The sequence below is a fragment of the Nelumbo lutea genome, chromosome 3, assembly GCF_056320005.1.
Source record: "Nelumbo lutea isolate HS-2025 chromosome 3, American lotus-T2T, whole genome shotgun sequence".
Taxonomy (NCBI): domain Eukaryota; kingdom Viridiplantae; phylum Streptophyta; class Magnoliopsida; order Proteales; family Nelumbonaceae; genus Nelumbo; species Nelumbo lutea.
In genome coordinates this window covers 43,802,442-43,827,334 of record NC_142686.1, presented here as the reverse complement: position 1 = coordinate 43,827,334, position 24,893 = coordinate 43,802,442, and the positions used below count along the sequence as shown (strand labels likewise).

The 24,893-nt window shown below is 37.0% G+C and overlaps 1 protein-coding gene and 1 pseudogene across 3 annotated transcripts; both read left to right on the top strand.

Annotated features, from left to right (window-relative positions):
- The first annotated feature begins 2,547 nt into the window (after nt 1-2,547).
- LOC148864572 (pentatricopeptide repeat-containing protein At5g66520 pseudogene) lies at nt 2,548-5,016 on the top strand (annotated as a pseudogene). The gene has a single exon (XR_016109318.1). The product of XR_016109318.1 is annotated as a pentatricopeptide repeat-containing protein At5g66520 pseudogene (transcript).
- A 4,868-nt stretch (nt 5,017-9,884) lies between these two features.
- Nucleotides 9,885-12,670, top strand: LOC148864571 (aspartyl protease family protein At5g10770-like). 2 transcript variants are annotated; one of them, XM_088981093.1, is made up of 3 exons: nt 9,885-10,081; nt 10,419-10,507; nt 11,318-12,670. In XM_088981093.1, exons 2-3 carry the CDS (start codon nt 10,450-10,452, stop codon nt 12,562-12,564), a joined length of 1,305 nt encoding a protein of 434 aa, XP_088837219.1. In that variant the 5' UTR covers nt 9,885-10,081; nt 10,419-10,449; the 3' UTR covers nt 12,565-12,670. The 2 variants fall into 2 exon arrangements, with proteins under 2 accessions (XP_088837219.1, XP_088837218.1); XM_088981092.1 differs by lacking the exon at nt 9,885-10,081 and having other exon boundaries at nt 10,290-10,507.
- The last annotated feature ends 12,223 nt before the right edge of the window (nt 12,671-24,893 follow it).

The following is a 24,893-nucleotide window of genomic DNA, read 5'->3' as shown; positions in this document are numbered from 1 at the left end:
AACTAGAGTTGTTGAAGATAAGTGTATATTATGTGTTTGGATTGCATGAAAACATTAAAGTTAATAAAAGTTATTATAATTTATTTCCTTTGTTGATAGAAATTGGCTCGATGCATGTACTATTGGGTGCTGGGTGACCTAGGTTATTAGGTTTGAAGGTATAGTGAATCTACGCTTCTTGTCAAACTGGGATTCGATACACTGCATATATATTAATCCTTTATTCCTAGAAGGACATTCCAAATTAGTGGTTGATGCTTTGTATCATTTGGTGTTATAGGGAGTTAAAAAATTCAAATGGATAATAAGAAATATGACGATTATTTTAAATTGAGTGGGTAGGTGGGCAAATGGTTGGACTCATTGTCTTGCTAAAACAAGGGGCAAACTTGTTCCTGGTAAGAATCACTCCAATACTCTGTTTTGCATGAACTTGTTCTTCCATACCTCACTGTAGACATGGACCAATTCGCCGGGGATACCCAGCAGCGAGTTCTTTTGTCAGTATGTATGGGATTCAGATCGAAAATACCCAGTTTTCCTTGTGTTTTCGTATGGGATTATTCTAATCTTCCCGTTTTCTTCTGTAGTATCGGATTTATCACGATTTTACAGAGGATCCGCACCGGCTTTATTGCTTGACAACTTCAACCAAAGAGGTTGTGTTCATCTTACCAAATGAAAATGCTGGAGTTGTTTGTGTATGCTTAGAGTCTTGCCGAAATTTTATTTGGTGTATGATTGATTTTCTTGAAGTTTTTCTGTGTATGTTTAGACTTGTTCATAGATTTTTCTATGTATGTTTAGAATCTTAGCAAACGAAAATGCTGGATTTATTACTTTTTCTTCAATCTTTGCTTCATCAAACACGAATTAGCAATTGGGCCCAATACTGATTAGCAATGAGATCAAATCAGCCCACACAAGACCGCACCCCACAACGTCCGCACAGTGCATCCCCGCTGTGTATTGTAGACATCTACGTACCAGAAATTATGAGGTATCATCGGAATATGTTCTCAATTCACAGTGGGGAAGTGTTATGGGACGCTGTGGGGTGCCCCTTGTGGGGGCTGATTTGAACTCATTAACAATTGGGCCTAATAGATAATTATTTGAAAGGTTTATAACATGAAGAAACCTGGTTTAATTAATTGCATTCATTTTTTCTTGAATAGTTGCAAAATACTTAAAATCCACAAAACTATTCACGCTCATGCCATGGATGTAATCAAACATATTTCACCTATTGGATCTAATTTTTGAGGCTGAATAGTATTGATTAACTGTCCAAATAAATGGACCATTTGATGAGCATTGTTAGTTTCTTATAGCAAGCACCACCATACATAGTAGTGGGTGTAGTTACACACAAATTGGTGAAAATCACCATACCAAACAAAAAGAGAAAAAAAAAAAATGATGCTCACTACCTATGTGACAGAAACACTATCAAATAGATATATGGCAAAAAATAGGGTAGTAAGAATGGGCGTTTTTTCTGAAAAACAGTCCCAAAAAATGGCCACTGTACCCAACACCATCTTTAACAAATAATAGGAATGGTAGTAGCAAGCGGAATACATGTTTTGTTTCTAGCCAGTGCACATCAACGCCTAATTTGAAATCCATTTTTTAATGATTACCAAATAGAGAAAAAATGGAAAATTCCCAATAGGTATCCTGTATTTTAGGCTGAGTGTCAATTTGAAATCCAAACTTTAAAATGCAACAATCTAGTACTTAAACTTTCGAAATGTAACAATCTAGTACCTACCGTTAATGGACCATCAGTTATTTATATCGCATGACCTCACGTGCGATTTATGATTTTTGAAGATGTCAATATTACCCTTCAAAGTAAAAAATTAAAACACACCATTCATTATCTTCTTTCTCAAGAAAATAAAGATCTAGTTCTGAAAACCCAAATCTCTTAATAAAAGTGAAGCCTCATCCACCACCAGATTATGGCTGCTCATGTATTTGGCATCATCAGAGGCAAAATACAGTGCAGCATTTGCAAATGTCTTCAGCTTCACAGTTGGCCCCGGCCAACTCTCCGGGACCCTGAATCATCTCCACAAGGCACTGCTTCACCATTTCTTCCATCACAAATGGGTCGGAATGACGAACAGCGAGATGCAATTAACCCGAATGCCATAATTGCACATCTCAACGTTGATAGTCATAAAACTCTTCCCATACCATATATTTTTCGCATCATAGAATTTATCTTTTAAAAATATTGCGATAAATGGCTTAGGGTTAAGAATATGTCGAGCAAATACAAAAACCTAAACTAAAAACCCTTATGCGCAGACGTATGCCGCGAAGTACTGAATAAATCCCCTATCATGCACGTCAGTGGCCACGTGAGATCCAGCTGATCCACATCAATGTACCATTGGAAGTAATGGGGGCGTTGGAATTTTTTATGGAAGTTACTTCGTTTTTGTTTTGACGGTAGATGATTCAGCCACGTCTCTTGTTTTGTTAAATGACATCCACCATGAAAAGGCGGGGCGGAAGTATATACTTGAGGATGGAGCGAAATAGAGCTCCTAAAAATTGAGGCATGAACGTTTAGACAGTTTTGTGTTAAACGCGCCTCAACGCCTATGCGGTTATGTTTCTACATGTTTTAGGACTTCTCTGTCGGGTTGATCTGGACTTAATTGAAGTGCTAAAACCGGTGCTTGTATTTCGTATTCGCCATGGATGAGGATGACAAACAGTTTCGCTTTGCCTGGTTGAGATTTTACCATGTGAATTCATCAGTTACCAAAAATCTTGGCAAATTCTGATATGGGTTGTTCATCTCAGTTCTCAAGAACCACCAGTTGTGCTCGTTGGACGGCACGCGCTTTGTTGAGTTGATATTTGAGACATCAAATGGCTGCAGCAATCTTTTGTGGTTGTTGGTTGATCATGCTCAATGCAACTTGATGATTTGTGAGTGGTGAGTGGTGACTAATCGAACCACTCGGATGTTAATAACTGTTCATTCTCTTGGACGGTCTACCCACAAGTGTCCAACCATATCTCTCTCCTCCTGCAATTTCCTCCTTTCCTTCCCAGCTCAGAATTCAATTTCTCACTACTCATTAACCGCTACTCCCCATTCTCTTCTGTCTATCCTTCCTTCATGCCCTTCTATCCAGCAAGTCAAACAAGTCCATGCTCACATTGTTGCCGCCGGCCTTGCCGGCAACCACACGATCATGGGCCACCTCCTTGCTGCATTGGCTCTCTCCCCTTCCACTTCATCCGACTATCCCTGCGAGATATTCCGACGGATTGGGAACCCAAATATTTTCGCTGCTAATAACATGATTCGATGTCTTGCAAAGGGCAAATTGCCTCGTGATTCACTTCTTTTGTATGCGGATATGAGGAGGAGTAGTTTGCCGCCTAATAATTATACCTTTCCTTTTGTCCTCCAAGCTTGTAGCAAGGCTTTGGCAATAGCTGAAGGGACCCAAATCCACGCCCACATTGTGAAACTTGGATTCACAGAAGATATCTACATCCGAAATGCTTTGATTCATTTCTATAGCGCTTGTCACAAAACAGAAAGCTCGAGGCAGGTATTTGACGAGAACCCCCAGTGCTGTGATCTTGTCACGTGGAACGCAATTCTTGCTACCTATGCTAGAGGTGGTCAGATTGATTTAGCGGAGAAACTGTTCGGAGAAATGCCTGATAGAGATGTGATTTCTTGGAGTACCATGATTATGGGTTATGTCCAAGGTGGATACCTTGAGAAGGGCTTGGAATGCTTTAAGGAGATGAGAGAGAAGGGGCTGTTCCCAAACGAGGCAATATTGGTGACAGTCCTCTCGGCATCAGCTCAATTGGGTTTGCTTGAACATGGCCAATTAATTCATTCAACTATAGAAACCTTAAACTTCCCTATGAGTGTCTCGCTTAGTACAGCCCTTATCGACATGTACGCAAAATGTGGCTGCATTGAGCAATCTAGACAAATATTCAGCAAAATGCCCCAAAGAGACGTTTGGACATGGAACGTCATGATTTGTGGGTTGGCCTCCCATGGCCTCGGAAATGAAGCTCTTGCTATGTTTGAGAACCTCAGGGGTGAAGGACTCCAACCGGTGAATGTGACCTTCGTAGGGGTCCTGAATGCATGTAGTCGAGCAGGTTTGGTTGACAAGGGCAAACACTATTTTAGGCTGATGACAGAAGATTATGGCATCACGCCTGAGATGGAGCACTATGGGTGTATGGTTGACCTCTTGGGTCGTGCAGGTTATGTAGCTGATGCCCTTGAATTGATTGAGAAAATGACAATCCAGCCGGATCCTGTATTATGGGGAACCCTACTGGCAGCTTGTAAGATTCATGGGTTAGTAGAACTGGGTGAAACAATTGGGAAGAAACTAATCAAATTGGAACCCAACCATGATGGGTACTATGTGCTTCTTGCTGGCATATATGCCAAAGCAAATAAATGGGAAGATGTGGTTAGAGTTAGAAGATTAATGGTTGACCGAGGCACCAGTAAAGTTGCAGGATGGAGCTTGATTGAAGCACAAGGAAAGGTTCATCAATTCATAGCAGGGGATAGGGAACATGAGCGTTCTTCTGAAATTTACATGATGTTAGAAGTGATCGATGGGCGATTAGCAGAAGTTGGTTACTCACCTGACATTTCACCTGTCTTGCATGACATTGGGGAGGAGGAAAAGGTGATTGTGATTAAAGAGCACAGTGAGAGGCTTGCAATTGCTTTTGGTTTGTTAGTGACTGAGATTGGGAATTGCATTCGAATAGTTAAGAACTTGAGGGTTTGTGAAGACTGTCATAAAGTCAGTAAGCTTATCTCAAAGGTGTTTGAAAGGGAAATTATAGTGAGGGATGTGAGTAGGTTTCACCACTTTAAAGATGGTAACTGTTCTTGTCTTGATTATTGGTAGGAAGAGATTATTGTATGAATTATTCCTGTTGATTTAATTTAAATAGTTGGAGAAGAGAAATATTGAGTTTAGATAACACAATCTTACAAACAACACATACCCATCTTATTCATCCAATTGATTTGCCGATATGTGGTTTTATGTATCAAAACTGTGCATGATACTATTAATGATTTTAGCCATTCAATCATACTTTATATGGACAATTCTGATAATTGATCCTGCATCTAGCTAGAATTGCTTATCTGCATTCCAATACTAACAAATAACCTGATTTTTTTGCTGATATAGGTTCTGATGAGAACAATGGCCTTAATGTCTTGTATGTGGGGGAGGGTTCCTTGGGGTTTGAAGGGGACAGCAGTAGGCCTGGGAACTGGGAGGCAAGTACCTCCATAGTCATTTCTTCTTGGCCCACGTAAATGCTATTGTGCAGTCAAATGATTATTAGTTTCTTTCCATAAAATCATTAAGCACTTCAGGGGTTATGAACTGATGCAAGCAGATGGTCCTAGACGAGCTAGGGGAAAGCTGAAAAGGATGAGATACTGACAAATGACACATGGGCTCAAAATAGTGGGAGGGGAAAGCTTGTGTTGTGACAGTTTGCACATTGTGAGGAAGGAGGAAGATGTGAGTCACTTCATTCTTTACTTTAGCCTCTCCTCTAATGTGTTGGGTTTCTGCCCAACACAAACACTGATTCGAGATAGTGTGGTCTCCTAGAGAAGAAACGAGAGAGAACCTGTGGTGAACCAAGTTAGTGGTAAGTTTGAAGCTCAGGAATTACCATTGTGAACTACTTGGAGAAGGTTCAAGAGCATTTTTTTTATTAAAACACTTTACCATTGAGTAAATAGGGGTGTAAACGGATCAAATTCGAATTAGACTAGGCAATATCCGAATTTGAATCCGATTAGAAAAATCTAATATCCAAATTCGATCGATATCGGACGGATATTGAAAATTAATATCCAAATTCGAATTTGATTAAATATTCGAATATTTGATTCAATTAATTAATTATTTTAGTTAATTAATAAATATATAAAATAAATATTTTATTGATATAAAATATATAAATATATAAATTATTTATATAACTTAATTGTTATATATATAAATTATATAAAAGTTTTTATATATTATATATAAGAATTAAATAATCGGCCGAATTTGGATATTGTCAAATCGAATAAGTTCATATCCAAATTCGAATCTAATTAAATATTCAATATGAATAGGATATCCGAATTCGACCGATTAGATATTCGAATTATCCGAATTTGATTTGATTATATCGGATTTTCGAATATCATTTACACTCCTATGAGTAAATACCTTGGTTAGAGAATGTTTGAGTTGATTTCACTCAGACCTTAGAGGAATAGTTCGTATAGACACTCTTCCATAACCCAATATTGCTGAAGTGACATTGGATGATCTCCCAATTTGCTTCTAGCATTGCTAGATAGACCCAAGTTTCCACTTCCTCTGAGATGGCACTCTCCTAGAAGATTGAGCTGAAAATAAAAGGATTGCACATAGAACTTCTCAGTACTACATAATTTAAGGGAACTTATACACAAGATCTCATACCTTTCCTTATTTGAAGTGACATAACCCCAACAAAGCAGACTAGCGTTCCAAGAGATACATGACAGAATTTATGGTGACTTACTTGAGAGCCAAGCACTTACCGACAAAAGCTCTTTAGTAGCGGTACTTCTTACCAACCATGAAGCAAGACTCTATACAACTCAAATAGAAGTTTGATCATTACTAGAGGCACTAGGAGAGTATGGTTCCACTAGGAGATCTATTATATGTCATTTCAGCACACCACCAGTTTTGATCACTGACAATGGGACCTAGTTCAAGGATAGGAAGTTGTAGGAATACTACAAATAACTCGACATAGAGCAGTGATGCACGACCATCCACTATCCCCAAAGCAACTGATAGACTGAGGTCTCAAACCATACTCTCCTACATGGTTTAAAGGCATGCCTAAACCGAGCTAAGGGAATATAAGTTAAAAAGTTGTCAAGTATTCTTTGAGCATACCACACCACAACAAGGACGAGCATCAATGAAACCCTCTTCAACCTTACCTTTGGTATTGAGCCCAAGGTTTAAAGTATCACAAACATTAAGTATATCAGAAAGGTAAATTTAAGAGATGTATCAGGATACGCCTTGGATATGCATGGATATGGACAAAAATTAACATACGCATGAAAACACTATATATACTCTAATAAGTTATAAATATACATCAATAACTTTAAATATATGAACTAAATGAGATATATGTACAAAAACATGTCCTTTTTGTAAAAAAATTATGTCATAATCAACATACAGAAACATAAGGGTATTCTCTAATAAGGTTATAACTACAAAATATAAGCTTAATAACTATTTAATGAAACATTTTTTATAATTGTATAAACAATTATTTATTTTTTATTCAAATAATTCTTTTATTTTTTATTATAAAAATAATAATAATAATTTTAAATGTAACAAAAAATAATTTTATCGATGTGGTAGATTATCCATAGACTTACAACATGGTAAATATTATGGTTAGAGCACACCAAAAATTAGAAAAAAATAAATATTGCAAAAAATAAAAAATAAATATTTTACAATAAACTTCAATTGATCTATGAATTAAAAATTACAATAAATTTCAACATGTCTCTCCTTTCTCCCCCACCCTTTTCCTAATTTCTCAGAATTTTGAATGAATTTGCAGCAAAGATGTTTTGGAGGAAGCATTTGGGATTCCAATGCATCTCCTGCCACAGGCTTGTATTTCAAGGATACTCCAAACTCTTCTCTATCTTCTTCCAATGCATCTCACTCAAAGTTACAAAGCCACCTCAAACATTAAAAATTTGAGGTCGGTGACACAGAAGAATAAAGCCACATCCTCCAGGTTTTTATCGTTCTTCAGTGGACACATATCAGGTATGTTTTAGATTATGTTTTGTATTTTTCTGAGGGGTTAAATCCTATTTTTTGAAAGTAAACATTGTATTGTTCTTTAGTTTTTTTTTATCATTCTGTATTGTGTTCACAGAAAGTAAACTCTGTGACAATGTTGGAGATAAATCCTATTTCAATAGTTTCAAGTACGTTGGAAATAAAGTTTTGAAGAGGTTTACAGATTGGTAGTGAGAGCGTTGGAGATAAGTTTTAGGTCAGTAATTTTTCTTTGTTTTTTGTTTTTCATCTTATAGTAAGCTGGAGAGATAAGTTTCGTTTTTATTTGTTTTTCTTTTTTCTTTTGAAATGCATCGTTTTTCCATTTTAGGGTGATTTTTCTTTACTTTTTGTTTTTCTTCTTCCTTGGATTCTGAAATGTGACTCCACTAATTCTTCTCCATTTCAGGTTGGTTTTCAGGTACTCTTTCCACCAAGAAACACTTCGTTCAAGTCGGTTCTGGCCTTTGAAAGCTTAATGTAAAATGCATTATTGATATCTATTATGATATAAATAGCATAAAATTACAAGTTATAAATTATTTAATTAGAAGTATTTACAATTGCATTATTGTTCTTAATTTTTAATAATTAACATTATTTTAAAAAATACAATATTAATTAATTAATATTATTAATTATTATATTTAATTAGAAGTATTTATAAATGTATTATTTAACTTTTTTATCAAATCTCGTGCATCGCACAGGTCTCCGTTAGTTTCATAGTAATTACTGATTCTTTTAAGTTTTCCAACAAAATAGTGAAAACGTATGAAGCCCTCCATATTGAGGGTTGAACTAACATATATATGTACGTTTTATATATGCTCTAATGTTAAAGATTCAAAATTTTAAAACATTGGTACTTTTATTGTTTGGGAAAACTTTGGCTATTTGGAAAAAAAAAAAGTACGTCTGGGTTGTTTTCTAGCTTTCTATACATAACATCAAATTGCAAATATTCTTTTATCCATATTCATGATCATGGTTTTTAAAACCAAACCGGTCAGGGTCTGGTTCTTGGTTTGGATGGTCTGACCGTTTGACTCGAACGAGCAGTCCGTTTTGACAAAAAATTAAAAAATTAAAAAATTGAAAAACGGTCAAAACTATTCGAACAGTTAACCAACTGGTTCAGCGATTCCCAGGTTTTCCAGTCCGACCGTCCGGTCCGGTCTGATCCGGTTTCGAAAACCGTGCTCATGATAACGTGGCATTCACACATGTTCACAAAACAGCCCAGGCAGTTTTCTCCACCTCAAAAATTAATTTTGGATTATATTTACACTAGGTCCCCTTTGTTTTTAGGTGAATTACTTACCTGGGTAAGTATTTCCCAGGAAAGTGCATTTATTTATGTTCTTTTGTGTAGATGTAACTTTTTTCTATTTTAATTTTTATGCTTATACATTTTTTTTTGTTTTTATTGCTTGTTTAATAGGCATTTTTGTCTCGTTAAATTTTAGGATAAATTGCTAAAACCTCTCCTGAAGTTTAGTCATTGCATCCACCTCCCCTAAACTTCCTGAAATAGTTTCATCCACCCATGTAGTTATTATTGAAGTTGCTTTATATATATAAAAAAATACAAACTTTATGAACAAAAAAAAGAATAAAACAAAGAGAATTTAAAGTTGTAACTTTACCTTTGAGTGATTGCGATGAAAGGAAAATTCGGAAAATAAATCAATTTCGAAAAGGAAGGTTTGTGCATTTTCATGCCTCTTTTTAGAAGGTGATTGCAATTACCAAACTTCAGGAAAGGTTTTAATAATTTACCCTAAATTTTAACTACTTTCCCTCCAAATGGGAAAATAAGTTAGCAATTACCAAAATATGTTATTTTACCTAAATCCAACAAACAGAGCCTCCAGGTCACTACACTTCTTTCACAGCAGCCTCTTCCTCCTCCCATATATCATGGATGCTTTTCTCCCCTGTGGGTCTACAAACTTCTTTCACTGCAATTTCGTGCTCGTGTATATCACGGAGGCTGTTCTTTCGGGAAGCTTCTCGCTTTCAATGCTCCGACAACTCTCCCACTTGAACACTTGATCGATTTGACAACCCAATCCGCCAATGGATGAAGAATAAGAATTCTGAGATCTAAATCACTGTGCATACAAATGGGCAGTGATTCCCAGGTAACGGTGATTAAACTGCCCCGTCATCACTAATAAGTTGATCTGCAAGTGACATACGTCCATGGGGAGACTTGGTCGTCCTCTTTTCTTTTCTTTTCTTTTTTAATCTAAAGTCTAAGTCTTCTTTCTTTCTTTCTTTTTTCTTTCTGTTTTTTATCGAAAGTCTCCTCTTAAGTCTTCTTGATATTAATATATTTGTCTATTGGGTTCTGTTGTTTAAAGTGGCATACACAGAAGTAGCAACAACAATTGTTACAACTATGTTCATGGCCATTCTTCACATTTCTTTCCTTAGTGTTCTCTTTTCATCTCATCTTTCTTTATTTTTCTTCTTCAGTTGGTATAATGTTGAGGCCAATGGAGAGACGATGGAGATTGCAATTAAATCATTATTACCTGCAACAAGTTGTTCATCCCCCACGAAAGGTATAAGGTTAAAATTTCTTTCCTGGACTCTTTTTTAGGTAAATCATCAGGGGGTGTTCTACAGTATGGATGTTTTTGTATTCATTATTTATTTCATTTTTTTTAGAAATTGCCACAATTAAAATCTGTTCTTGAAATTATGCTTTTTAGGCTCAGTTTGGAAGGAATACAAATACAAATACGTACAGAACAAATACATGCAAAATAATACAAAATGCAATGGTTTGCACTCTACATATTTGTATTTATACTCATTCCAAACTTAGCCTTGTACTGTAAATATTTGTATTTATAATCTTTCTAAACTAAGCCTTAGGAAAATTTTGTTCCTCTATATTTGACAGTCTGTGCTGTCAAAGATATCAAAGATATGAATTCCATGAAACAGTATTGAAGGCGTGTATGTATGAACTAACGTGCCATGCACGTAGGAGAGCACCGTGGACAGCACTCTGGCTGTCAAACATGGACGGCCAAAGTTTTCTCATTGAAAAGGGAAAACAAATTGGTTTTATGGGGGGGCTGATTTGAACTCCCCACAACACATCCCCACTGTGTAGTGGGGCGTTATGGGGAGCTGATGTGAACTCAATGAAGGGATTTTACACAAGCCAAAAAAGGTTTCTTTAATAAACGGTTTAAGCAAACAATATTTCAAGCTCCATTGATGGAAATTGAAATAACTAACAATAATTGGTAATGGCAGAACCGATACAAATGATCCCATTAAGCCCATATGCCTGGCCAGCCCCCAACTATGAAAGGAAAATATGATATCTGAAATGGGCGATTTTCAATGGTTAATTTCAGGTTCCCATCACTACGGAAAATTGCACTTAGTACACAAAAATGGGCCTTGTTCACCACAAAGCAAAGAAAGGAAGACAACTCCCAGCTTAGAAGAAATCCTCCTCCAAGATGAACTCCGAGTCCGCTCCATTCAATCTAGAATAAACAAAAGCGGTCCTCTGGGTCTGGGGGATTCCAAGGTTACAATTCCAACCAAGTCTGGTCTCTCTCTTGGAACTGGAGACTTCATTGTAAGCATCGGACTCGGCACACCAAAGCAAGATGTTTTGGTGGTTATGGACACCGGTAGCGACCTGACTTGGGTCCGATGCCAACCCTGTATTAATTGCTCTGTACCCATCTTCGACAACTCCATATCATCCTCTTATTCCAGCATCGCCTGTGGATCTATCGAATGCTCTCAGCTCAGCTCCGACACAACCTACAATCCAACATGCACCTCCACTTGTGTGTATGAAGCCCATTATGGTGATGGAACCTTCTCAATCGGGCTCTACGGACAGGAAACACTCACACTAACACCTTCTGATGTCTTCTCTGGTTTTCAGTTCGGGTGTGGCCAGAACGATAGTTTCAGCGATTCCACATCAGGGATTCTTGGTTTAGGGGCCAACCAGGTGTCTCTGGTGTCTCAGACAGCTGAAAGATTTGGAAAATTGTTCTCTTATTGTCTCCCAAGCTCCCAAAGCTCGACGGGATTCTTGGCATTTGGTGACCAAGCTGGTTCTACCTCTTCTACCGTGAGCTACACAGAGTTAATAATAGACTCAAGCAATCCAGGCTTCTATTATGTCCCATTCATAGGAATAAGCGTCGGGGGACAAAGATTGGCCATTGAATCTTCAGTGTTTACAACCCCAGGAACCATCATAGACTCCGGCACTGTTGTTAGTCGCCTACCACCGTCGGCCTATGATGCCCTCCGGTCAGCCTTTCGGCAAGCAATGTCAAGCTACCCATCGGCACCACCAATATCACTTTATGACACATGCTATGACTTGAGTGGATACGAGACTGTGCAGATACCTTCAATCACTTTGCACTTCCAAGGAGATACAGATGTCAACGTGGACCCTTATTCAGGGACTCTTGCTTACATGGACAATTCTCAAATTTGTTTGGCATTTGCTGCAAACAGCAATGACGAAGATGTGGTCATTTTTGGTAATAGGCAACAGCGGACATTTGAGGTGATTTATGATTTGCCTGGACAAAGGTTAGGATTTGTCGTTGGGGCTTGCAACTAGCTAGAAAGAGAAAATAGAGAGGCTGCGGGTAAAGAATTTAATTAGAGAATACTAAAATCAAATGATCATCTCTTTATGACTTAGAATAAAATGGAGAGGAAGTTAGATACTGCGCAACTTTTCTGTGTGTTTTAAGCATTTTAATCATTTTAATGTTGGTGGTGATTTTGACGATTGGAGTGAGAGTGTGATTGGTCTCAAACATTTTAATCATATATAGTAATGGTAAATAAAAAATGTATCTATACAAAAGTTGTTTATCTTTTATTAATCATTTTGGGCTTAATATTGATGTGAATGTGTGTAGTGGTAGTTTTACTTTTGTCTAATGGTACGTAGAACAGGGTTGAATTGTAGTCAGAATTAAAGAGTAGAGTGTTTGTTTCCCCTAATGGGGTCAGAACATAATCTTTGCTTGGAGCATTCAGGGGGGTGGCGGGAGAGACACTCAGTGCACTATTAAAGACTTCCTACAGACCTATAACCTAGAATTCTGTTTTTCCGCAAAACAAAATTGAATTTGAGGGATGCCACCGCTCTTTGCAAATGCTTAAAATTCTTTAATTACGAAATAGTCGAGGCTTAGGGGTAGAGTGGGGGCCTCATCTGCTGCTGGAAGGACGGGTTAAATGTAGTCCTCGAGACTTAAAGAACTATATATCTCCCATGGACCCCAAGGAAAATCTTGGTCTTTGACATTCCCCAATGGGTGTCCCAATAGGGGAGACAGAGCTGCTTTCTGGGACTCTTTTGAGCAAACAAGAACCCATCTACAGTCCAGACCCTGGCTGTTGATAGGAGACTTAAATGACATCATTTACCTTCAGGATTACTAAGGTTCTCGCAAACAAGAAGAGTAATTGATCTCTTCTCCCTTGTTGAAGTGGGCAGCTCAGGCCCTTACTTTACATGGACAAACAAACAAAGTGGCCAAAACTTAGTTAAGGAGAGACTTGACAGAGCTCTATCCAACACTAAATGGCTCGAAAGGAACCCTGAGAAGAAAAATCTCACTGATTTTTTTTAGCTAGGCTGCTAGCCATCCTGAGGGTTATATGGGACCATAGAAATGAAGTGATCTTCAAAGGAAAGTCCCCGGACCCCCTTGAAGTCACAAGGAAAGAAAACTTTTATGTCCATCCAAATACAGAAGATCAAATTTGGTCTTAGTCTCACCACCAACCTGAACATACTGACATACCTACTCACAATCTACCCCTTGCTTCTCACTCGATGGCTATAGTTGATGGGTCTTGGAACCCAAAAACTACCTCAGCCTCTACAGGTTTATGTATATATATATATATTCTCTTATATATACAATGTTTGCTTTGTAGAAGGACAATAGTGCAATGCCATTAATGCCTCAGAAGCTGAGCTCTAGGCAATCATCAGAGGCCTGAGAAAACTTATTCTGCTATGTATCAACCATGCAATCATTTTGTTGGATGAGAAGGAGATCTTGCAAAAGTTCAGAGAAACCAGGGGAACCATAAGGTGGAATGAATAGGCGCTGATCAAATTTCTTATCTCTTCTTTTTTTTATCTTAAAATTTTGTATGTAAACAGGAATGATGTAGGCCCAGCCCATGACATAGCAAAAAGGGCCAATGTAAATAGAGCTCATATTTTGACCCCTAGACCCTCCCCTCGAGACATAATTCATATCTCAGCATGAGGGGTCTTCTTTTGTATCCTTAACTTTGCTGTTTCTAATGGATCCCTTTACTTACAAAAACAAAAAACAAAAAAAAACTGCCCTAGTTGCTCCCCTAGATTGTATAGGTTGTCCCAACAACATATTGCAAAATATAAAAAAAATGGTTATAAATGATGCTTTACATATGTTTTAAATGATTTTCATTGTAGAAAAGAACTATAAATGGATTTATCAATGATCTTTTGACTCGTCGATCCAACACTAATTCATGTCAAAAATGATTTTTTCTTCATATTTAGAAAAATGTAAAAATAAAAACAAATCATTTATTTAATATATTCTAATTGGTTTTCATTGTAAGGAAGAACCATATGATGGATATGATCTATCAACCTCCTTGATCCAACAACAATTTATTGTGCGTTGTATTTCAATTTTGATAGATTGGAAGCATAAACATTGTTTGATGTATTATCAGCAACGTTATTGTATGGTATATGTTTATGCTCCCAGTATTATTGATTGTGATGTATATAAACAATCAAAATATGCATTTATATTTCATTCATAATTATTTCAACTTTAGTTTATTGTTATTGTTGTATTTGTGGGATTTGTAAGAGTTTCCCCTATGTATCCAACCATATCCATACATTTCCATTGTTTCCATGTGTATTCAAAGTGTATCATGATACATATCCATATCGAAGCTTACCAATACTTTAAACCTTGACCCGCGGTATGGTGATGGTGTTGATCAATTCACTTGATGGTCTTAGGGAACGCCAATAAGAGTGTAGCGTGGATAAAATGAGTTATCCATGACTTCAACCACGACACAAAAAGCACCCCTTTAATCTAACTTCTTAGAACTGATTCATAGGAACGGGTTTTTCTTTTCTCTTTTTTTTTTTTTTTTTTCTTTGCTTCTAAAAGAGACAACCCTAACCAAACGTCACTTTGATCTTGAGAAACACAATAATTGTGAGAATTAATTCTCAGGATGCATACCAAATGGGCTTTAATGTATCCCACTTATTCGTCTGAATTGAGATGGATCTCCCGCCCACAAGAATCCTACCTACACAATACTGCAGCTGTACATTCAGAACATCTCCCCATGAATGGTAACATGCAAACATGGGAGATATTTTTAACGTACAGCTATAATGAGACGTAAGTAGGCATAGATAGACTTCTTGTGGGTAGGAGATTCGAGCTCTATTCATCCACCCTATCCCTCTTCGAACTTCAATCACAGTTTTTTATTAAAGTTAAATGCACTTTATACCGTTCCTACTATAAAATCTCTCTCTCTCTCTCTCTCATTTTCTTTTAACTAATTTTGGGACATCTTTTGACCCTAGTTAGTGAAGCAGGGAAATAAATTAGATTGGTTGGATTGGATTAAGGGCCAAGCCTAAGCATGGGCTTTGGCCTAACTTAAATTGATGTTAAAATGGATCCCATACATTGCATAGATTTATATGTTTAATTGTTAGTTTATAAAAGAAACAATAGGCAAGCAATTGCATGTTAATTTTCCAAATTAGCAAAATACGGAAGAATATACAATGTCCCCCCTCTTTGTTGAGGATTGAACTAATATAAATACATACACATAAATGGGCTGGATGCGGGTTGAAGGCCAACTCATCCTTCAATCACCCACACCCATTGATAACCCATATTTTTTTTCTTTTTTTTTTTTTTTTGTTTTGGAGAAAGGTCAAACTAAAAGTTTTATTAGGGAAAGCAAGGCCCTAAAAGGTAGGCCCACTTACAATTTACAAAACAAAACGCCTGAAACCTCAAAACTTTAAAATAACCCAGATCGGATTCTAAGCCCGGGCCAAGAAAGGACTGTAGCCAGGCAACAACAATTCAAGAAAGCACTTTCTTACCCACTACCCCTGCCGTGAGCCCGTGAGTACTAGAGGACACCCTGGGGAGGGGGAGGCTTTCAAGAGTCAAGACTGTAAATGGGTTGCAGACAAACCTAATCCTCCCATCTTGACCCATTTGAATATAAAACAGTATGCAAATTAATTCTTATATTTAGAAATAAACTTTGGGTCTCTTTTTATATGCCATATTTCCCTACCTGATTGGTTCAACCCAAAAATAAATGTGCTTCATTAAGAAGTTAGAGAGAGCAAGAAGATATAAGAGAGCAGAGAAAAATGTAGGAGAAAATTAATGAATGAGAAGAGAGAGGTTGGAGAAATGGAAGAGATGAACAAGATGAGAGAAAGGAGAGAGAACATTTAAGAGAGGCAGATCAGCTTGTTACCTACTGGTTGGATCATTGCTAGATCCCTAATAGGGAATGCACCTTTAAGCATGTAATATTTGTTTGGGGATCGAGCAATAGATCCCATTAGAAGGTAACTAGATCTGGATTAACGAGAGAGAGAGAGAGAGAGAGAGAGAGAGAGAGAGAGAGAATAGGAAAGAGAGAGAATGAGTTGGAGAGAAAAAAGAAAAGGGGAGAGTGAAACAATGGGTAGAGAGGAGAGAGATGAAAGAAAATTGTGGGGAAGAGAAAGAGGATAGAGAAAATGAAAATTAGGGAGAAAGTGAAACACTTTTAATTGATCCAAATGGATACCCACAAGTCCACAATCCAACCCAACCCTTTCTATTTGACCCGAAGAGAATTAACTCATATCGAATAGAAGAAAAATAAACAATCAATAATCCGATTAATTTAATCAAAGAAAAGGAATAAAAGTTAAGAGAGAAAAGGGGGGATAGAGTAGAGGTGTAAAATGGGCCGTGCCCCCCATGGCCTAACATTGCCCGATACGAATTTGGACCAGCCCGGTACGATGGTTCACAGGCTGTGCCAGGCCTAGCACGATCATACTGACCATGCTGAGCCTAGGGTTTTAGGTCTATGGGCTGGGCCAGCACGGCACAACCGAGCGGGCCATGCCGCCTGCGATTCGCATGCCAGCATGGTCCATATATATAAAATATATATATAATAATATATAGTATATAATATATTCATAAAATAAATATTTTTTAATTTTATTATACTAATTTATTTAATAATTGTATATATAAGCAATTTTATACATCAAAATTCATATAAAATTAAAATTTTAAGTTTTTTTATCAATTTTTTTAAATAAATAGCTTTGGCTCGATATACAGCCTGGCCTAGCTTGTCCCAGAGCTCAACCCACATGCCAACCCGGCTAGCGGCATGGCACGACACAGCATGGGCCTGCACGGACCTAAACCATGGGCCATGCAAGGCTGAGATGGCCCGAGATAGCCCATACGGGTCTGGGCCATGGGCCGCGGGCCATGCACAGCCCAAGATGGCCCACGGGCCAACACAGCACGGCCCGCACTTTGCACAGACTGCTCACGGGCCATGCCATGCCGGCCCAACACGACCCGTTTTACACCTCTAGGGTAGAGTAGAGAAAGTAAAACTTCCCTCCAGGTCTGTCTGTCAATAAGAAGACTGATATAAGAGGCTAAAGATAGACAGACTAATCAGAGCCCATTCGGCCCAATATCAATATCATAAATAGGAAAACATTTGTCTGTTTAAATTTGAAGTCCTGGTCTGTCTGTCAATAGAGCTCTCCCTACTACTTTTATTCACACAAACACCTTGTAACAGTATAAATGCTGGATGCATTGTTGGGTGGAGAGCTTGACAGCACTGACTATCAAATAGGGCTGATCATTTCTAGCCCTACGGGCCCAAACCAAAAATAATAGATAACATTAGGGACCATTTGATAATAGCGAGGTCGAAGTGGCTGAACTGAAAAGCTGATTGTTTTTCAGCTTTCATAAATAACATTAAAACTACCATACCCTTGATTATTCATTTAATTCTTTTATCCATTAAAAGACAACGCAATAACTATTTCAGTTTAATAACCTCAGCTGTTATTAAACAGTCCCTAAATCTAGGTTTAAATGACCATAAATAAAGAATATCAAACACATAATTTAGTAGTTATGTTGACGACCTGCTTGGGTGAGCAAGTCGTTGACCAATTCAACAATTATTAGGAAAATAGCAGTTCAAGGTCAAATTGAACCGGTACCCTGACTGGTTTCTGGGCTGAATGGCCCAACCGTCTAGGTCAACAATGATTAAAAACCTTAAATCTCTCTCTTTAAGTTAAATTCTTCTCTGAATATAATCCGTTCGATGTTTCGAATTGGGTGCTCCTATCGTCTAGTCCGAAGTCCGAACAAATCTACACATGATACTTTAAAAGTTTAAAAAAATAAAAATAATTATAATAAAATTTTGGCTTGAAAATTGTTGATTGGGTTGAACAAGTCAATAGTTCAATCACCTAGTTTATCGAGTTAATGATCAATTAATTGTTTTTTGGGAAACCATGTTGTATGAGTCAAACCAATCAATAGTTTGACCACCTAGATCAACAAGTCATTGATCAATTCAACAGTTTTAAGGAAGATAGCAATTTGGGGATGAAATGGAACCTGGCCGGTTTTGGGGCCAATTGGTTTGACTGTAAATAGATCGACGACAGCTTGAAAACCTTGAATCTCTCTTTCTAACTAAATTTCTTCTGTGAAATAGAACCACTTTGGCCACTGGTTTTTGTCTCAATAATTCGATGATTCAATCTGAAAAATCGATCCATGATATTTAAAAAATAAAAAAAACAATAATTACAATAAAAATTTGACTGAAAACTGCTGTTTGGGTTGAACGAGTCAACAGTTTGATCACCAAGGTCAATGTGTTGATTATCAATTCAATAGTTTTTGGGAAAAAACCATTGTTGTATGGATCAAGTGAGTTAACAGTTCAGTTCGACTATTTGGATCAATAGGTCGTTGGCCAATTCAATAATTTTTAGGAAAATAATAATTTGGGGGTAAAATGTAGTTGGTACCCTGACCAGTTTTTGGGTCAAATAGACTAACCATCTAGATCAACAACGGTTGAAAACCTTAAATCTCTCTCTCTCTCTCTCATAGGGGTGGCAATTTTTCACCTAACCCACCCAACCTGCCCATTTACTTGGTGGGTTGTGTAATCAACCCATCACCCAACTCGCCCATTTAAATGGGTTGGGTTGCGTTGGGCTGTGGGTAACCATTGGGTTAACCATTATAGACATAAGTGTTAATTCCTTAGTCTTTTCTTAATTTTCTTCATTTGAATTAAATAATTAATGCATTAATTTTCTATTAATTATTGACTAACTTTAGTCTCGTCTTGAATCAACACACTTCACCCAACATAAATCCAAATCAATTTGACTAGAGTCTAGGCCAATTCAATGCGATCTGACCCGAACCAGCACATACTGATCCGGATCGACCTGAATCCGAAACAATTTTGGACGTGATGATTTGCTACCCACATGCTTTGCCCGGTCTAGACCGTCCGTCCAACCAAAATCCACACAACCTGACCCGAATCCAGATTGACCCCGATTTACTTACATTGACCTGGTTTGGATCAGCCGGTCTAGTCCCAAACCCATGCACAAACCTGACATGGCCTGGTCCAAGTCAATCCACCATTAACTGAACTGGTCTGATTTGGTCCAACCGGACTAATCTAGATCTAAACGGTTCAACCACCCTTGATGTGATTAGCTTGAAAATAATCCAATTAGATAGTTCAAGTTGGTTTGACCGACTTGAACCTAAGTGGTTCGGTCAAACCCAAAATCCAAACATAGTCAACGCCACTTGTATAAAAAATTACATGCATGTAATGTGATTTGAACCTTCACCATTTGTATAAATAGTAACTACAATTACTACCAAGTTATAACCAACTTATTTGTTAAGAGAGTTAGTTTGCTTTTTAAGTCCATAAATATAAGACTAATGGGTTTGGGTGGGTTGGATTGGGTTAAAGCAGGTTTGAGTTGAACCCAACCCATTTAATTTTATATAACTGGGTCATTAATGGATTGGTGAGTTAGATCGATTGAATTGAAAATCAACCCAAACCAAACCCAACCCGTCCAATTGCCACCCCTATTCACACACACATATTTAAGTTAAATTCTTCTCTGAATAATGTTTCTGGCTGGGTGATTTGTCCATATGAATCAATCAATGATCCATTGACTCGGGTGATTGAACCATCACCATTCAACAATTTTTGGCTGTTTTCAAATTTTAATTATTTTTTATTTTTTTAATTTATTTTGTTAAAATGGGCCACCCGTTGGAACCAAACGGTCAAACCATCAACCTAAAAACCAATAGTCAGAATGGTTCCAGTTCCAGATCATTTTTTAAAACATTGGTCTATTGTCTAAAAATCAAGATGGTGTTTAGCCTATCCTTTATCTGAAAAACAGCACCCGTTCAGTGCTACATGGGTGTTTACTTAATAGAGTTTAGTTAAATTGTTTATCAATCGATGTTTCCTCGAACACTTAAAAAGGCGTTTTTTCATTATTTAGCTTATATGGCACCCAATGGCGCCTGTCAACAAACACTAAAAACATTTTCCAACCACTACTCAATTTTCAATGAAGATGTCATACAAAACATTCATTTAAGCAATAGAACTAAACAACCCCCAAATGCAAAAGCTCTAGAGATATTCATCTAAACAAAGATACAATCATCTTAAAGAATTGAACCATGATACTGGAAAGCCACAATATCATAAAATGTTCTTCTGATATTGCCCATCTTAAAAGCTTCACAATATTCATGTGTATTTTTTAAGTGCATCATGATACATCTCAAGTTTAAGATTGTTTTTTCCTATACACTCTTTGCATTCCTAATACTTTTATACCAAGTTCAAAATATTGTGATGTATCAATGTATGTCATATGATTCATCAGCTTTTAAATCCACTGCAACGCTAAATATGTAAATTTAGTTTAAATGGCCATATTCAATGGTAACCTTTCCCAGAAGTAGCTTATCCAAAAAATAAATAAATAAAAAACTTTCCCATATATGAACACGACCCAGTTCGTTGCCTCTTTGACTCTGCAATAAGCATTGTTGATACTCCTTTGATTTCATGCTAATACAGTAAAATGGTGGAACGAGATTCATGTAGCTAAACCCATGTAATTGAGACAAATTTTAGGGTAATCTTGAAATACCCACTTTTTAATAATACTATTAAACATCACATGACAATATCTCCAAGACAAAATTGTTTATAATTTATGGGCAGTTTCTTAACTGTTATAAGTGAACATTTTTAAATGTTTATAAGTAGGCAATTTCTTAGTCGTTATAAGTGATCAGTTTTTGGAGTGAGAGTAAAGGACATATATACCCTTTTTATGCCCATTGTATGTTGCTTAGATAAAGGGTAAAAATGTCTAATAAAAAGTCTAGAAAATGGGGTTGTTCGCTCTTTTATTAGTAGTATAGATTTTAATAATCAATTATTTTTTAAATTTTGCTGATAAGAATGAACCAAGCTGAGAAGATGCATGTTAAAATTTGTAACTAACATGATTATGACAAGTAATTGAAGCGTGGACGCCTTGTGATATATTTGTTGCCTTGGGGTTGGAATCTCTTTGCTTGTAGCTTGTTGTAGCAAAGTCTAAGTTAATGAGAGGAGAGTGTATGGGAGTCAATAGGAGTTAATATGGAAGTGAAAGTTAATTGACAACTAAATGAGGGTAGAGACTAACGAAAATGAGTGGGAGAAAGTTATATATGGGAATTAATGAGAGATTATAGGAGTTGATAAAGGAGAGAGTGGGAACTTTTGACATTTGAATTTCAACTAGTAAAGTGCTGACAGAAGAGCGTGGAAATGGGACGAATCTAGGATATTTTCGGTTAAATCCTTCTATAACGCGATCTCAAGATCAGAAGAGCAGAATATTCCAGTACAGATCGTCTGGTGTAAGAATGTTCCCACCAAGGTGGCCTTTTTGTTTGGCTGGCATGCCTGAATCGACTCTTAACCAGGGACTCCATGAGGCTCAAGAGGAATCTATGAATCATCTGCTGCTACACTGTAGTTGCGCCCAAGAAGGGTGGTTCAAAATCTAGAACCTGTTTGAAATAAAGAGCTGCTGTCCGGAATCAGTAATGGATCTTGTATGAGGTTGGATTGGAGAACAGGGGGTTTATCCTTGAATGAAAAGCTGGCTTGGAACATGGAGCCTGTAGCTGTGTTTTGGTACTTATGACAAGAGAGAAATGTAAAAGTTTTCAAGAACAAGAGAATCTCTCCAGACTCTGTTTCTGAGAATAGTGGACATTGATGTCTTGGCTATGAGAATATCTTTTTGTAAAGCAGGGCTGGGAGGGTGTAGATCTGATTGAGCAGTGTTTTGTAAATCCCTGTGTAGTTGTACATGTTTTTTGTTCTCTTTTATTTCTTTTAGTGACATTATACTTTACCTGTTTTCGAAACAAAAAAAAAAAAAGAAAGAAACATATCAGCCCAATACATTCAAAATATCATTGCAATTATGCAATATAACTATATTAATCACATGTGTATCATTGACTCCCGTTGGCGCTTTATGAATTGATTCATCTTATTGTCAAGCACTATCATTCAGGTTTTCTGCCATGAAATGGGTGAGAGTAAGGTCCTTCTAAAAAAGATACATAGACCTCAAGCCTCAGCATGCGAGGCATAGAAAGGCATAAACCTCAAGAATTAGTGACTAGAGAATGATTTAATGCAAACAAAGTTTATTTAATGTATTTTAAAGTTAAAAACATAGAGAGGTGCATTTTGATAATTATGGGCCAAATAAAAAGAGTAAATTGAAAAGCCAATAGGGCAAATTGAATTGTTATTTTCTCTTGGGGTTCACTCTTGATTCTGCTTAAATAAAGTGAGATTTTTCTTATTATATACCACACTATTGGGCACCAGAAATGTAGCAATCCAAGTTTTCTATTTTTCTCTATTTTTTTTCCTCCACAAGAGAATACGTTTTACCCTATTTTCACCTCTCATTTCTCTTATATATATAGAGAGAGAGAGAAGGTGTTCGGCATTGATGCTGCTAAGTAGGTTGTTTTCTGATAAAACAGCACTGGTTTTGCTTGGTACCAATGCTGTTATTTTCTAAGAAAACATTGAATTTGTCATTTCTTCAAACTACATTTTTCCAATTTTCAAGGTATGGTCTGGAGCAACATTTTTTTTCTAGAAAAATGATACCAAATAAGAGGTCATTTTTCCTTTTTAATTTTTGAGGCATACGCATATATTCCCACTATTATCTTAGACTGTTTAAGAAAATTACAGTTTTGCCCCAGAGATGGTATGTTTAACGAACTTACTGGAGTGACACCAAAGGCTACATGGAGAAATACCTGTTGTTTCCAATCTTCTGGATCAAATACCAATGACCCTTCCACTTTGCTAAGACCTTTTTTTTTGTTGTTTCTTTTCCTTTGACACAATGCCATTTAGTTCTTTCAAGATTTTTGCCTCCACTCAAGGGTTTTCAGAAACAAAGCAGAAGAACCAAGTGAGGGACATGCTGGTTGTGTCTCCGGTGAAAAGTACACTCAATGTCATGTCTCCAAGGAAAACATCTTTGTCCTTGGCACTGGATTATAGTTTAATATTCTGTCTTTTTTCCAGTAAAATGCTGTACATTGTTATTAAATCACTTCATTATTCACCTTTAAGCATTTCTTCTTCCTTCAAAAAAAGAACTGTTCTGATAAGATGTGGTCTATGGTTTTCCAAACGTCAGCCAGCTTCTTCTCACTTCCAAGCCTCAACCAGCCTAGTAAACCACATATACGCCTTCTGTTCTGGTGTCTATGGCCTCTTCCCAGAGGTACCCATTAGAGCAACCCCAGATCAGACTCACTACTCTGTCTCCTCCTGCCAATAATGCCTCCACCTGGGTTATAACTCCAGTTGCACAGCAAACTATTCAAACCAAGAAGATTGCTATTGAAATTCCTGTCAGGATTGTCACACTGGGCATGCTCTCAGCATTGACATTCTTCCTTTACCTTTATGGACATAGTGGGAAGCACCCAATTGAATTGCAGAAGCTCGTTAGAGGAAACTCCCAATGGTTTCTACAGGAACAAGCAATCCCTTCCTCAGACTTTCTCTACCTTGAGCCCATTATTGAACCTTCCAATACGAGAGGAAGCAGGAGACAAAGGCAAAATAGGATTTTTTTCAAAAAATTAAATAGGTCACTTGACGCCATTTTTAACAGTTCTTAATGTTTTATTAATAAAAGGTATTTTTAAGTCCAGTGGGTTCAGCCCATGAGGTATACTTAAGTCCATTCAAAAAACTCATGTTATGTTTCAACTTATGAAAATACAAGGTATATTTAAGTCTTTACTCTTTAAAAGATTACTTATCTCAATCCTCTAGTGGCTTTACAGAATCCTTTAGGGGTGAATTTCAATAAATGTCCACTTTAAGAAAGTCCAATACTATATTTCTTATAAGAAAATGACCCATGTCTGCAGGTGCACATCCTCTTTACATAAGTCCACAGGAAATTCAGACTCGTAAAATTAAAGAAAGGCATGTCCGTATCTTTTAAGAAATATGGGATGCACCATTTGGTGTTAAGAAATGTGTAACAAAGCTACACTATTGGACAAGAACAGTTTATCTGATCAGTGGTCCTCAATGTGAGTTTGGGTCAAATAAAACCTCATCCCTGGAAAGAATTTTAGGGGGCATGTTCTTATC